The 15,686-nt window shown below is 25.8% G+C and overlaps 2 protein-coding genes across 2 annotated transcripts; one reads left to right on the top strand and one right to left on the bottom strand.

Moving 5' to 3' along the window:
* The first annotated feature begins 449 nt into the window (after positions 1-449).
* LOC113557353 (histone-lysine N-methyltransferase SETDB1-like) lies at positions 450-7,511 on the top strand. Its single transcript, XM_026962822.1, is given in 2 exon segments — positions 450-566; positions 5,331-7,511. Coding segments are annotated over 2 exon segments (2,172 nt in total). The 3' UTR covers positions 7,386-7,511.
* A 536-nt stretch (positions 7,512-8,047) lies between these two features.
* On the bottom strand, positions 8,048-14,697 carry LOC113556494 (E3 ubiquitin-protein ligase UHRF1-like). Its single transcript, XM_026961463.1, has 12 exons — positions 14,548-14,697; positions 10,997-11,182; positions 10,745-10,944; positions 10,327-10,676; positions 10,071-10,257; positions 9,765-9,984; positions 9,488-9,699; positions 9,276-9,419; positions 8,950-9,106; positions 8,621-8,875; positions 8,450-8,548; positions 8,048-8,386 (listed from the first exon to the last, which is right to left on the bottom strand). Exons 1-12 carry the CDS (start codon positions 14,695-14,697, stop codon positions 8,240-8,242), a joined length of 2,307 nt encoding a protein of 768 aa, XP_026817264.1. The 3' UTR covers positions 8,048-8,239.
* Positions 14,698-15,686: the final 989 nt, after the last annotated feature.

Below are 15,686 nucleotides of genomic sequence, written 5' to 3' on the forward strand. Positions count from 1 at the left end.
ACAAATTTTTTAATAAACAATAATAATAATAACAACTAAATATTTTTTTGTTAAAATGATCCTTTTTTTATTTCCACGACGTCAGTCTTTTTTGTATTTCATAGTTGCAGCAGGATACGTAATAAACTTGAATATTAAAAATTTCAAATCACACTGTTTGTACCGGGGTTATATTGTACTAGGTACCTACCTATTACTTATTTTTTTAAATGTTATTTTATATTTTTTCATAATTTATAAATAAATTAAAGGAAAGCAATATAAATTAACAATTTTCCAATAGATATAATGAACTGTGTTTTTGCATAAAAATTTTATTCTTATATGATTTTGCTCCAGGGTACATACAAATTTATCCCACACAAATAAAATTTGCATTTCAATCAACAATACCATTTAATATACGATTTTATTTTATTTTAAAATTACAATTTTTATTACAGGTAGCCATGGCTTCAAAAAATCAATACTGTTTAAACCCAATTTGTGAATCAGTCAAAGACTTGAAAGAAGCGACCAGAATGGTGTGTGATCACTTCAATGTTACGTATAAACGATTCCTAAAGGTACATTATAAAATAATTGATAATTGTTTTGCTTAACTTTAGAATTTAATAGTGTATATTGACTAGTGATGGATATGTTGGTAAAATATCAAAACTTTTCTCAGGGGGCTATTGTGGCTAGTAGTGAGTAACTGGTTGTTACTTATTAATTCTTATTTTATTGTAATTAATACAACTCTCTACCTCCAACACAAGCTTTGCTTATAGGAGGTAGATAAACCATAGAAATTGTATGATGTTTGATTATAAATTGTAATAAATGGTTATTTTTAAAATAAATAAAAATAAAAATAGAAAAATATATACTGAATTATATTAATATTGAAAATATTATTAACATTGTTAAAATAAAAGTAATTTATTAAATAAGATAAATAAAATTACCTATCTACATTTTTTTAAATTTAATATTACATTATGTTTTTGTCAAGTGCAAAATATAAGTTATTTTATTTCAATCCCCAAATAAAGAAGTCCACAAATTAATTATTATTGTCTGTATGTAGTTTTATAAAAGTCTCTTATTTCTATTAAAAACATGAATTGTCTTTGAAGCTATATTAAACAATGAACACAGAACTAGATATAGACTAATAGCCATTCAACGATATGGACATAAATTTGAAAAATTAAACTTGAGGTTGGAACAGATATGGCAATGGTAGTATCAAGTAGCATCGGCCTAACAATAAATAAATAAAGTCATCAAGATCAAAAGTTACGTAAACAAATTAATAACTCTGAATTATGTGTTTGTTAAAGAGTAATTCAAGTAAAGCATAATATTAGGATACAAGATTATACACAAAATTATATGGTATTTAACCAACCCCTCTCCCCTACAATGGAAATTTTTTTTTTAAACTTCATTCTGTATACTATATTATTATAAGTGAAATAAAGAAATTTTGTACAACAATTAAACATACACTGTAAATTGTATTAAATTGACAAAATTCATAAAATGTTGTATTATTTTTTAAAGATTTTTATGAATAGTTTATTTGTTTGTGTATTTAAACAAAGTTAAATGTTAATAAGTGTATGTATTCATTTCAAAAAAAGTAATGCCTGCAGTGTACCTATTACATAATAATAAAATTAAATATTAGATTTTTACAGGACTTTAATTCTTGTAATTTAATTCTATGAGACTTTTTTTTGCTATACTTTTAGGTAAATAGAATTTTATTTATTTATAGTCATAAATATTGTCTGAAATCTTGTTAAATACTTGAGTTTATGACTTATTAAAATAAATACTAAATTTATTTTCTAATAATTGGTTTAGTATTTTAAATATATTCTCAAAGTATCTGTATTCAAAATCAAATAAGACATTTTTAAATGCTTTTTCTTTTTAGTTTTTATATAATATTTTCTACTTAAAATATAATCATGAAAAATAGAAAAATGCTGATAATAAGTTTTTATAATTTAATAATACCTAAATACCTATATTATTTTATTATGAATTATAATATAAAAAATTCAAATTTTTCACAAAAGAAATGAGTGAATAATTTACAGTTTCACCAAATATTAATTATAAAATGTTCTATAAAATTAATGCAAAACATAAAAATACTAAGAAAAATTGATTCAGTTAATTTGAAAGATACAATATTTTTGTCAAAACTTACTTTGAATTAGGCGGTTTTAAGTTTCTATATACTTTTTGTTCAAACAACCAGTAAAAGTTGGAATTTGTTATTAGAGAAATTTGTCTTAATAATTTATATATAATTCCCTTAAATTGTATTAATTCCAAAGTTATTTCTTGTTGTAATCTTAACTTGTTCGTGTAATGTTGGCTTTAAAATGTAATTTAAAATTGGACTTTTAAAAGCTGCTTACAGTCAGAGTTGAGCAAAATATTATCTAGATAATTAATCAAATAATTTTCAAACATGCTAAATACAAATATATTTGAATTCCTTACTTGCTAATTTCTTCTTTAGATAGTTCTATATTTGTTTCATTTATGGTATTTTTCTATTTATTTCAATTAAAAAAAGATCTACTATTGTGAACTTAAAATACAATGCTAAGTATTGTTTAATTACCAAAATGTCAACCATAATATGTTAACTATGATAAAGTTACTAAAAATTTTTTAATCGAATAATCATAATTACAAATTATTCAAATTAAATATTATCTAAATAATATTTTATTTGAATGATGTCCAACTCTGCTCAATATTGTATAAATTATAAAATATAAATATAGTTACATAGATAATTTAATATTTAGTATTTTCATTTGATTTTTAAAATTCTGTTATTTTAGGTATTTATAGAAGTGAAGAAGTTTTGGTGATTTGTGTTTTTCTGATGTTTTAAACCGTTATAACAAATGGCAATTTATAGTCCTTTATATTATGTGCATAGAGTAAAGAAACGACTGATTTTATTAAAATTTATTAAGAGGACGTCGAACCCACTGTGTTGTCTCTGTTTTACATGTGCGACATAGCAAATTTTCGTTCACCAGTTTAAATATTGTGCTGTTAGTTTTGATATTAGAGTGAAATGACCTGTTATAAAATTTAAAGTTAAGATTATTATTCAGGACCCCACTTAGCTTTTTATTGATATTGTTATTTTTATGTAAGTTATGATCTTTTTATAGAACTGTACATTTTAAAATGATCATAAGTTACTTAAATAAACAATATTAATAAAAGACTATGTGGGGCCTGGATAATAATCTTACCTTTAAATTTTATAATAGGCCATTTCACTCTAATATCAAAACTATACTTACGTATGTAAGACGGGGACAACTCATGCGAGTACTACATCCTTTTAAATATGACCTAGTATGAAAATTTAAATTAAATTATCACAAAACAACTTTTTTATTTGTTATGTTTTACCGTATAATGAATTTTATTGAAATAAAAATAAAAATTTAAAAATCTATTTACCTACTGGATTTCTCAAATTGTTTTTATTTTGACATTAAATATTAATAATATCACCATCATCTTTAGCACTGAAAATAAATCAATTTAATGAAATTGATGAGTTTTAAATTAATTACAGACGTAATATTTCTAAAATTTAATCACATATATCATACTTTTACATTTGAATTTTTAAAGGCAGTATTAATATGTTATAATAATTTCTTTATTATGGGAAAATATTTTAATTACAAATTTATTTTTTGTATAACATTATATAGAACAACAATAAATAATATAATGAAGTAATGAAGAAAATATACATTTAAGTACAAAAAAAAAGTAAATTAATTTCTAATACATGTATTATATTTTTTAAGATCTAAACAATAAAAACTAAGTAATTGAAAAAAAAAATTAATAAACTTGATACAAGAATTACAAACAGATAATTATATATTTGTATGAAAATTTAACATAATATTATAACATGTAGTAAAATTTTTTTAAAAATAAAATGCATTTTAAATGTGATAATATTAGTTGAATTAATTTTAAAGTGTATGTTTTGAATAATTTCCAGACAATCAATCATATCATTTAATATTTTTTTATTTGTTAAATCTGCAACAGCAGTTGTTGCCGTCGCCATACGTATATTAATAGGGATTAGTAGATTCTTATTGGGTACACTTATTACATTAATATATCCTTGTATGGATAAATTACTCATTTTTAGGTTTAATGGCTGATTTTTTTTTTTTGCATTGGTATTTTATACGAGTATGGAAAATAAATACATGTAACAAAATGAAAATTAAAAGTTTATCTGTATCAGTAGTTAATGATTCTGTAATACAATTAATAAGATATTTAATATAAGTAAAAATTGTAGTCATGGGGTCAGTGATCAATTTTTAATTTAAATACTGCTAAGTTAAGAAATTTTCATTTGACTCGTTATACTTTATTCATATAGTAAGAAGTAACCAGGTACCAAACAACAGCTCTTTACTCCAAAATAGATAACTCAAAGGCACGATATAAAGGTTTTATAGATATCATTACGCACTCAAATTCATTAAAAATTCTTCTAATTAGACTTAAAGTTGTTATTACAACAAATTTTATCCTAATAAGCATGAAAATTTAATTTACAATCAAACATATCAAGAATATGAATGCTAAAAAGAACAAGGGATTACCTTCATGAGTATGATGATTTATATATTAGTATATTACACTATGAATACTTACTATATTCTCGAGTTCTACAGAATGACATTGAACGTTTTTAATTATTGAGTTTTAACTCAAGATTATTGGTTCAGTTTATTATGGAATTAAAATCTTCTTGAAATAAAAACAATCCAAGGATGAAATTAAATTATAAAAATATCTTTAGATTGTCAACAAAAAGGAAAAAACAGTTAATAATAGATCTTCTAATTTAATTTTGTACATTGAAAATCCTCAATATTCACATTATAAAACAAATAAATATAAGCAATTAAAATTATTTATAAATTTTAAATTGTATTGACTGTTCTTTTACTTTCTATGCTCTCTGGTCTGTTAGATTTACAAGTTCTAAAAATGAGCATTATAGTAACTTTAAGTTACACATCCCTACAATAGGATATAAATGATAACAACTATTATACCATTTATTTTAAAAGTATCAACTTCACACAATTTACATAACCATTATTTCATAAAACAACTTGTGTAGGTAATAAAAAAATTAATTGGACAACTCAACATAACAATAAATTAACATATATCTATAAAAATCATATTGTGAATTGTTTGTTAAATATTACTTAAAATTTGATTTAAATTTTTTTTTATAGGTTTGTGTGCATTGTTTAAGGAAATGTTTGAAGTATACTAAACGTCACAAAATGGAATTTGAAGCTGCAGAAAGCTTGTCTTTTAATTATGCTTCATATTCTGTTGTTAAATCAGAAGATGAAAATTCTATAAGCACTCCTGTGGATATTTCAGTACATGCCAAAAATGTTATTACTGGAATTAAAGTAACTAAAGAAAATGAAACTTCTAAGCATACCAAAAATTATAAATGTAAATTGAATGATATTACAACTGATAGTTCAATCAATAAAATAGAATACAAAGAAGAATCGTGTAATAGTAAGTTTTCAAAGTTTTGTCCGTCAACAGTAAAGCGAAAGCACAAATCAAAGATTCATGTACATTTAACTAAATCTAAACAGACTTGCTCAAATAAAACTAAAGATGAAACAAACCATAGAATAGTAAAAAATGTATTTAAGAAAAATTCATGCGGGAATGGCTATATAGACGATGCTATACAACATATAAATATTAAAAACACCCCAATTGGAGACATAACTAAACCAATAAAAATAAAAAATGTACGACGTCAAACTAAATATACCTTGTCTTTACCAAAAATCATTCTAAAACCAAAAACATATGCAATTCACAAGTGTAATTATACTTGCGTAGAATGGACTGACTATGACCAGAGTAAAACAAAAAAAATTAATATGTTGGCAATACCATTATATTTTGGTTTCAAAAGACATACAACAAATGGATATAGCGTTAATAAATCAATAACATATTATGAAACTCCTTGTGGAGTTTCTATTCAAAATATAAATGAAATGTTGCACTATCTTGTAACGACTAAAAGCAAAATGACAATCGATCAGTTTGATTTTAATAGCTCTGTGAACCCATTGGCAAAATATCGTATTTTAAGACCCATCAAGTTTTTGGACGATTTATCTGAAGGATTGGAATTTAGACCAATAACTTGCGTGAATAGTATTAATGATGAACTGCCACCAAAAATTAAGTATACGATTACTAGACAAGCAACAGACGGTGTCAACATAAATGTGGATACTGATTTTCTATGCGGATGTGATTGCACAGATAATTGTCAAGACAAATCAAAATGTGCTTGTTGGCAGAGTACAATAAACGGACAAGATAATATGCCAGACCTTGAAAAAGATCCAAATGCCGGTTATATTTATCGACGATTGTATGAAAATGTACCAACTGGTATTTATGAGTGCAATCAGACATGCAAATGCAACAGTTTGTGTTTAAATCGTGTTGTACAACAACCAATACCTAATAACTTACAGTTGTTTAAGACAGAGAAAAAAGGTTGGGGCGTACGTTGTTTAAATGACATACCACGAGGAACTTTTATATGTTGTTATGTTGGAAATATATTAACAGAGACTAATGCCACAGAACAAGGTAAAAATCATGGAGACGAGTACTTGGCAGATTTAGACTTTATTGAAGTAGTTGAGAAATGCAAAGAAGATTATGAAGAATATGCTTATTCAACTGAACAAAACACTAAATCTCAAAACCTGTCAGAAAAAACTATAGATATATTGAATATAATAGCCATACATAGTAATTATTTTCATTCCCAAAACTTAAATAAAACATATTTACATATATTTATTTAATATTTAAATTTTTATTTATTATTTTTTTTAGATAAGAACCTGACCTCAAACAATGCATTACAATTTTTGGAATCTAGAAATCTCAAACATAAGTACTTTCCTTCAAATAGAAACGACTATAAACCTCGAAAATCAGTACGTAATTACTATGATAATTGCAATAGTGTGTATACCATAAATGCAAAATATAACGGCAACATTGGACGATATTTCAATCACTCGTGTAATCCTAATTTATTTGTACAAAATGTATTTGTGGACACACATGATTTACGTTTTCCATGGATATCGTATTTTTCGGAACAATGTATACCAGCAGGAACAGAACTTACTTGGGATTATGGTTATGAAATAGGAAGCATACCGGGAAAAGAAGTGGCTTGTTATTGTGATTCAGATAAATGTAAAAAGAGACTTCTCTAAATGTATAACTGTTATTTAAGAAAAACTAAGCTGTGAATTTTGATGGTATTTAATTAATATGACATAATGTTATGTTCATATTACTATCTTCAAACCCATTTCTGCCAGAATGTAAATAATGTTTTTTAGTTTTAAGATTTACTAACAATAGTAATACACTAATGCATAACTAATTTTGATATTATAAATATTATACAATTTTAGTTTATTACCACAATATTATCGCATTGATATTTCTCATCTATTGTTATGAAATTGTTGCATTTATTTTTTTGTTTAGTTAATTATAATTAAACAAACTATATAAAATGTTATTCTATATTATTATTTGTATTGTATAGAAATTAATTTTGGATGCCAATAAAAATATAAATTATTTTTGTTTTTAAAGCATTTTAATTGAATTGTCCTAAGAAAATCACTTCTTTGATAAAACCCAATTTTAAACAGTATCTTAAAATGTTATGAAATTTTGTGTGATAAAATTAACAAATCAAAAATAATTCCATTTTAACTTTATTAATACATTCAACCTTTTTTATTAAAATCTTTTAATTGTCTAACATAAATAATAGGATATTAAATTACTGACATTTAATGTAGTATTATGATAATTAATTTATCATTAAAAACAATGTAATATAGAAACTCACTAAAAAACTATGAATTGGGATCTATTAATATTAAAAATCTTGAAAAAAAAAACATAATTTCCTTTAAAGAGTTAACTTTTCTCTCAAGTAAAAAAAATATAAATCAATATGTAAAAATGTATGAATAAAAAACCTACAAAATAGATGTAAATAAATAACTGATTTATCAAATGTATGAAGTAAAAGTTGTTTGTAAAAATATTAACGACCTTTGTTATATCCCGGAAAGAAATATAAAAGTGTGTTAGCCAATAAAGTATTTATGTTCATAAGATAAGATTTTCCCAATTCAGCTCTACATGATGGGCATTGGTAAACCTTAGATGCAAATGATCTTTTCAAACACCCCTAAAAAAAACGATAGGAATACTAATTTTTCAAAACAAAAATTAACATTAGTTACAAACTTACTTTACAAATGTTGTGGGAACATTCTAATGTGATTGGTTCAAATACAATATCTTGACAACATATGCACATAAAAGTTTCTTCAACTCTATCTAAAAATGCCTATAAGGGTAATATTAATAAATAAAATATGTCAGCAAAATTATCAATATTAAAAATTAAATAGGTACATACTTTCTGGCCATCTTTCAACAACTCCTTACAATCATCCCAATATTTTTTATTGGCAGCATCAGCTTTGATCAATTCTTCTCCTTCTTTTTCGAGTTTGTACTCTATTTTTGGTTTTTTTACAGAGTCTTTTTTTTCATCTTTCTTTCCATCTGATTCATTGTTTTCAGTGTCTATATCTTTTAGTGTTCTTTTTCTGTTAGACTCCGGTAATTTTGTATTGTCAAGTTCAGTAGGAGGTATATAATTTTCTGGATACTAATAAAACAACCACACAAACAACTGAATAAATAGTTAGATATTTTATTTTTTATTTACATTAATCAACTCACAATTATTTCAAGACCTAGTTCAGCTATACGCTTTTTGCCTTTTGCTGTCCAAGGGGCTGGAGTAGGATCATCTCTTTTCAATACAAAACGCCACACAATAAATCCAGATATTCCAGTTTCTGGATAATACTTCACAACTTTGTAAAGACCATCATAACTTTAAAATAAATGTTTTCTAATTAATCAAACTTATATAATGAAAAATGTATTGTTTTGGAATTATTAATTGACATTATATCAAGCACCTTGATGTTTGGATGCAAATTTTTCTTGCATATCAATTATATTTATTTATAAGTATTACTTTAAATATAAAGTATTCATACCGGTTGCCCACTTCAGGTGCATACTTGGAATGTTTATGAAGTTTATAGTTCCGTACAACTCTAACCGGTTTGCCTTTTTTCCAATCTACAGCTGTAGCTCCTTTCTTATCATTGATTTCTGCATTACAGTTGAGAGCTAAAGCCCTAAAATAAATATAACAATAATAATTGAGATTGACAAATTTTTATTTAATAATTATTCTGTGAATTACCTATTGTAACGTGTCAATTCTTGGTCATAACTCTGCAGAGCGGTGCGTTTGTTACCCGATAGATCTCTACCGCCTGAACCAGTATACATGAAATCATCACCATTGTCAATGTCATCTTCATAACCACCACTCAATACAATACTAAATGCTCCTTGATTATCACGGCCATGTATTCCTCCAACTGGTGGACGGTGAATACCACTTTCAGATACCTTAAGAACAACAATATAAAAAAAACCATTTAATATGCTCCAAGAGAGATTTTGCCAAAACTCACTTGAACGCGGAATAACCACGTAGTGCCGACTTCAACACCAGGAATGGCACCAAAATGGTTTGGTGGAACAATGTTGCATGTTTTTGTTCTACCGACACATGCCATACCTTTTCCCCAATCACGTTTTGATGTTGACGCCAATGTCTTTTTTTTTGAAGCCTTCAATTTTCCACCAGCTTTTACAATTTCGTTTTCATCATTTTTGCAATTTGGGCAATACCTAATACAAGTATTTTGCACATAAACATTTTCATAACCGTAAAAAGAATTTATGTTAATACCTACAATTTAACATTTGTCACTTACCAATCATCATCTTTGGGGATTTCTGTCAAGGGTGGTGAAAGACATGTGATATGAAAACCTTCATTACATTCATCACACAATATTTGTTTTTCTTCATCTTGCTTGCCACCACAAATACTACACCCACAGTCATAACATAATTTATTAATGTTATCTTTGCATTTAATACAACTTAAAGCTCCTGCTCCTTTTCAAGAAAAAAGAGTAATTTAATAGTTTTTTAATAAAAAAATTTGGTTCAAATTTGTATTCTTACTTTCAACAGAAGGCTTTGTTTGCATGATTGCATCATCTTCTTCTGTCCTCTCTGCAATTAACTTATGTGGTTTTATTTTTAAGATATCATCGAGGAACATCAATCGACAATCATTCAATACTGCTTTATTCGATCCAAGCGTTACATCTCCTATTACTTCTCGATTTCGTCTATTAACTGTTATCTTTTTTACTTGCACGTCATACCAATAACCACGTTCTTTAGGATGTTCAGAATTAAAATTCATAAGAACTTTATCGTTGATTTTTAGTTGATCAAATGGCAAATTTTCAGTAGAATATGGTCTTACATCTTTCAATGTAACTTTAGCGGGTGGGTTCTTAGGAGCTCTAAATAAATATTACTTAAATGGCTTATACATACAAATTAATTTTAAATAAAAACATTTAAGACATACCCTACATCCTCTACAAAATAAATAAGTCCATCATTTTCCTCTTGATTATCAGAGGAAGTTTCTTCATTTTTTACAGATATATCTTTTTTTATCTTCACTATTTTACCCATGTACCATACACCATATTCAAAATCTCGTATATCAACATAATCGCCTAATTTAAAATACTTGCTTTCCTCAGAAATATCCTCTATATTATCCTAGAATAAAAAAAAGTTATAGCATATGAAGATTTTATTATTATAAATTTACTTCTTCTATTATAGAACTGGTGGCTGTTGAGCAACTTTGAATACATTTTTCATCTTCTAAATTCTTAGGAACCTTTAACTCTGATTTTTTTGTAGAGTCAGTTTCAGTAGCAGATACCATAACTACTAATTGTAGTACATCGTTTATATTAATACTATAATCAAAGAGGCTATACTGATTTTCAAGCTGAAACAACAAAATATACACAACATTAAGGTACCTATTATTAAAATAAATACAAGAAATGTGTTTTTAGTTAAATAGTTTAATGGTCCTAGTAATGAATATCCATTATTGAAGTGACTGTCAATAATTAATTTAGGAATCTAAAAACTTAACATAGAAATATGCATGTGAAATATTAAGGAAATTGACTATTAGATAAATAGTTTTGTTCAATTTTATGTCAGTTAAGATGTGTTAATCTAAAGAAATATAAATGTAATTACTAATTAATATTGATTAGTATCACATTATTTGGTCTGATAAAAATTAATGTTATTGTAAAAATCAACTCTTTAGGCTGCTGAAAATACTTTAAAGAGAATAAATATATTTAAAAACAAGTTTGGATACTAAACATGTGTATAATTTTAAATAATAAGACCATAAAAACTTGTTTACAAATAAATTTAAATTGCTTTTAAATATAACCGATATATTAGAATTTTAAGAAATGTAGAGCACCTACCAGTATATCAAGGATTTCAGAACCAACATTAATTATAGTATCAATTTTTGTAAAGGAAGAATTTTATGAAATAATTACTTATATAAAAAAAAAATATATATAAAATAGATCATTAAAAATTATTACAAAAATTTTTAATGATCTACAAAATACTTGTTCAATGAAATTATTGTACTACCTACTTGCTAACACGTTTTTTTTTAGGTACCAAGCTTCTTTACTTTACATTATCAAAAACAACCTTACTTTTAAAATCTAATATATAATGGTTTGTGGGGGGACGAAAGAGAGTTGACAAATAGATGTTGCCTGGTTGCCTTATCCTATACATACTGGTTATAGGATTGTTGGATATAACATTACATGTAAAATTATAGCGTTTATTTGAAAATCCATTCAATATTGATGAAATAAATATTGACAATTCTTTATAACTCAAATATATTGAGTTGAAAACAAATTAATTTTTCCATGATGAATTTGAAATGAAAAAAAAAATATTTTATAATTTTATTCAAATCTTCCAGCCAGATTTTTTTTTATTATAATCACTATTCTTGTAACTATTATCATTGTATTTTTGGAATATTTAAAAGAATTAATAAATTAATAAAAATCATATTTTAAAATAATTTTAATTTTTTATTAAAACATTTTGTTTTATTTTAAAAATTTGTTATGGGCCACAGGTTGGGTTTCACTGCTTAGGTGTATAAAACATTTTCAAATATCATTATATCAACTATGCATATAAGAATCTACATATTCTATGTACTTTTACACAGGTTAACAATTTAAAACATATTATTAATAATAATTAAACATCTCTTTCAAAGTTCTTAAAAAAAAATTACAGCTTGGTTACTGAAAAACAAAATATAAAATATGTTGGTATGATGTGATGGTTTATTTATATATATTTTTAATATTAATTTTATTAGCTCAATATTTTTTAATAGATTTTGTATAAGTATAATTGAAATTATATTTTTAATTATGCAAGAATAAAACATATTATTATTGTATTAGGCAGTATCGGGTAACTATCATAGGTATTATATTTAATATCTATTTTCTTATTAAAAATTATTAGCTTTTTTGTATAATGCCCATTATGTCATTGAATATTAATAATTGTATTTGTTTTAAACGTACGGCTATAAAATTTTAACACTGTCAATGAATCAGACTGAAAATATATGATGTTTATTTTGTTATTTTCAGTTATTTTAAATTTTATTTAAGGTACCTATTATTTAATATAATTGATAAAAGCCTAACTTATAAAAGCTATGATACTGTTTAATTAGTGAAGGACGTGTAAGTGTTAGAATAATTTCTGTCAATGATAATAATAATTATATTAATAATAGGTAACTATAGGATATTCAGTTAAATAAGTATTTGGAATAAATTTAGTAATATTATTATACCTCTCATAGACGTATTATTATGTTTTATTGTTTCTTCAAATTGTCTACATTCTGCGTTTATATTGTAGACAATAAATTAGTATTTACTACAGGATTTACTTGTGTATAACTCGAAAATTAATGATGAAATATGAGTTTAATATAATTAAAAGTATAATGGAATATAAAGTTTCTTGTCAAGATTATAGTATATTATAATGGTTGATATATTTATGTATATAAACATTAGCTTTTGTTATTAATTTATGAGCCCGCAAAAAAATAATAAATATGCTAGAATTACTATATTATATTTATAATTATATCAAAATTTAAAACTCTTAATATGTTACAATAGTTTGGAAACTAAAATATATGAATTTTTAATAAATACAAAAAATACACAATATTTTTCTTAGTCATAATTCAATATTTTATAGACACTATATAGATTATAACTACTTAAGTGAATTAATGACGCATGTAACTTTACTTTACCATAATATGGTCATATGGATATCAAACCATATAAAAAAAAAAAAAAAAAAAAAATAAAGATTATAAAGGAGTTTTGGTATAAATGCAGTTTAGTTTCCACTTGATTTTTTTCTTCCCAAAATGTGTGTTTTAAAACACTAGATACAAAAGTCTAATTCAAAAATTTTTGCAAATAATTATTTTGTAAGTTCTTTCTTTCCGAAGTTTACGATTTTACGCATTCACACATGCATGCGCAAAACACTGTATACTTTGCTTTCTTACGTTTTCATATTAATATCAATGATTATTAATACATATTTTAGTTTTTACCCTGTGACCTACATGAGATGGTTTTGCATAACAAGTCTAGGTATATTTTTGATTTGTGGAGCGGAATAACGAGTGCCGATACACGCGTAGTCACTGACTAGGGATATTCCGATATTGTGATATTGTTTTTGTTTGTTTTATCATGAAGAATTTTTTCACAAAAATAAAACATTATTATTTATCAGTTTTATTGCCTTTTGAAAGTCGTTAAATATAATAATCTAAATTTTTCATCAAAACTACTTTAGATAACAATATTATAACAAGAAAAAAAAAATTAATAAGAGCCAAGAAGCGACAATCCAATACGAAAACGTAGGAAAGCAAAGTAGAGTATACAGAGTTTTGCGCATGCATGCGTAAATGCGTAAAATCGTTAACTTTAGAAAGATATAACTTCCAAAATAATGACTTGCCAGAATTTTTGAATTAGACTTACGTATTCAGTGCTTTAAAACATACATTTTGGGAAGAAAAAAATCGAAAAAATCGTGTGGGAACTAAACTGCATTTGTTCCGGAGTTTCTACAATTTATTGTTACAAGACATTTTTGGACTTATAAGAAGAAATAGTATAAAAGTAGGTAGGTATTAAATAAATTAAACTCAAAACATGAATAGCGTTCGAGAACAATTACCTGTTTGCCAGCGAAGAACAGGCGCTGGTTTTCCGGTTTGACGTTCAATTTCTTTTCGATCCGTGTCTTCAGGTCACCGATCTTCATCGTCCTGGACGTGGGTATCGCGATCGTTTCGCGCGTGTTCATCATCCTCACTAGCACGTGCATGGAGATGGCGTTCTTATTCTTGCCCGGCAGCACGTAGGGCAGCAGTGAGTGACTGTAATATTACAGTGTAAAGTGTTTCGGTCCCGCGTGTTCGCACTTTCACTGCGACTACCAATGTGAGGAAAAATTATGAACGACGAAAAACACTCGGAAGTTGTGTGGGTCCGACACAACGACGTCAACGAGTGAAACGGATAACGAGCAACGGGACGACGTATACGAGTATAATCGGTAATGATGTGTTTGTGTGTGTGTGTGTGTGTGTGTGTATATATTATCGATATTTCGTCTCGCACGCGGCAAACGACAAGCCGCCTCGCTATAAATATACTCGAAAAACCCGGAAACGTTGTTGACGGGTGATGACCGGCAATCACAGGAATTGTTTACGTTGAAGTGCGACGGGGCACACGACGATTTATTAATACAACATTAAACGAATTTCGTACCGAAATCGTTAATTATAATCATACTCTTTACACACGTACTCGCGCCTCACGATTAAAGATAAAAATACGTTGATAGTCGTAAAACCACTAAAACCTATTTATCGCTGTAAGCATGAAGACCAGAACAATTAATTAATAAATAAGTTCTGGTCTTCATGGCTGTAAGCAATTTGCAGCGGACCGCTAGGGCACGGAATATAATATAAATATATTACATTTACATAATAATATTGTTTTGTAAGTTTTGTTGTATTATATTTACAAATAAAAATAAAAGATAAAACTAATTACACGTCATTCTGAACTTATTTTTAATGGAATAGTTAAACTAACCTTAATAAAATATGTTGTTTTTGCTACAAATTAAAAGTTTAAATGTTGCAAAAATAATTTTAATAATATTACTCAATACTCTTACACATTGCGAAAAAAATTCAAAAGATACTATTTTTATAAAGTTAAATCGTTAAATCTGCCCATTCTTGTAAGTTGTAAGTACCAAGTATATTTAATTTTTGACTAAGAAATAAATGTTTTTCG

The sequence above is a fragment of the Rhopalosiphum maidis genome, chromosome 3 (assembly GCF_003676215.2).
Source record: "Rhopalosiphum maidis isolate BTI-1 chromosome 3, ASM367621v3, whole genome shotgun sequence".
NCBI classification, from domain to species: Eukaryota; Metazoa; Arthropoda; class Insecta; order Hemiptera; family Aphididae; genus Rhopalosiphum; species Rhopalosiphum maidis.

Bases quoted from the DNA above. Each gene is read 5' to 3' on its own strand.
- LOC113556494 (XM_026961463.1), bottom strand. From the start codon at position 14,697: ATGCACGTGCTAGTGAGGATGATGAACACGCGCGAAACGATCGCGATA. The intron at 9,420-9,487 runs GTAATTCACAGA...TATTTATTTTAG, and splicing joins GAATTGACACGTTACAATAG to GGCTTTAGCTCTCAACTGTA. The intron at 9,107-9,275 runs GTATGAATACTT...TTTATTTTAAAG, and splicing joins GCACCTGAAGTGGGCAACCG to TTATGATGGTCTTTACAAAG.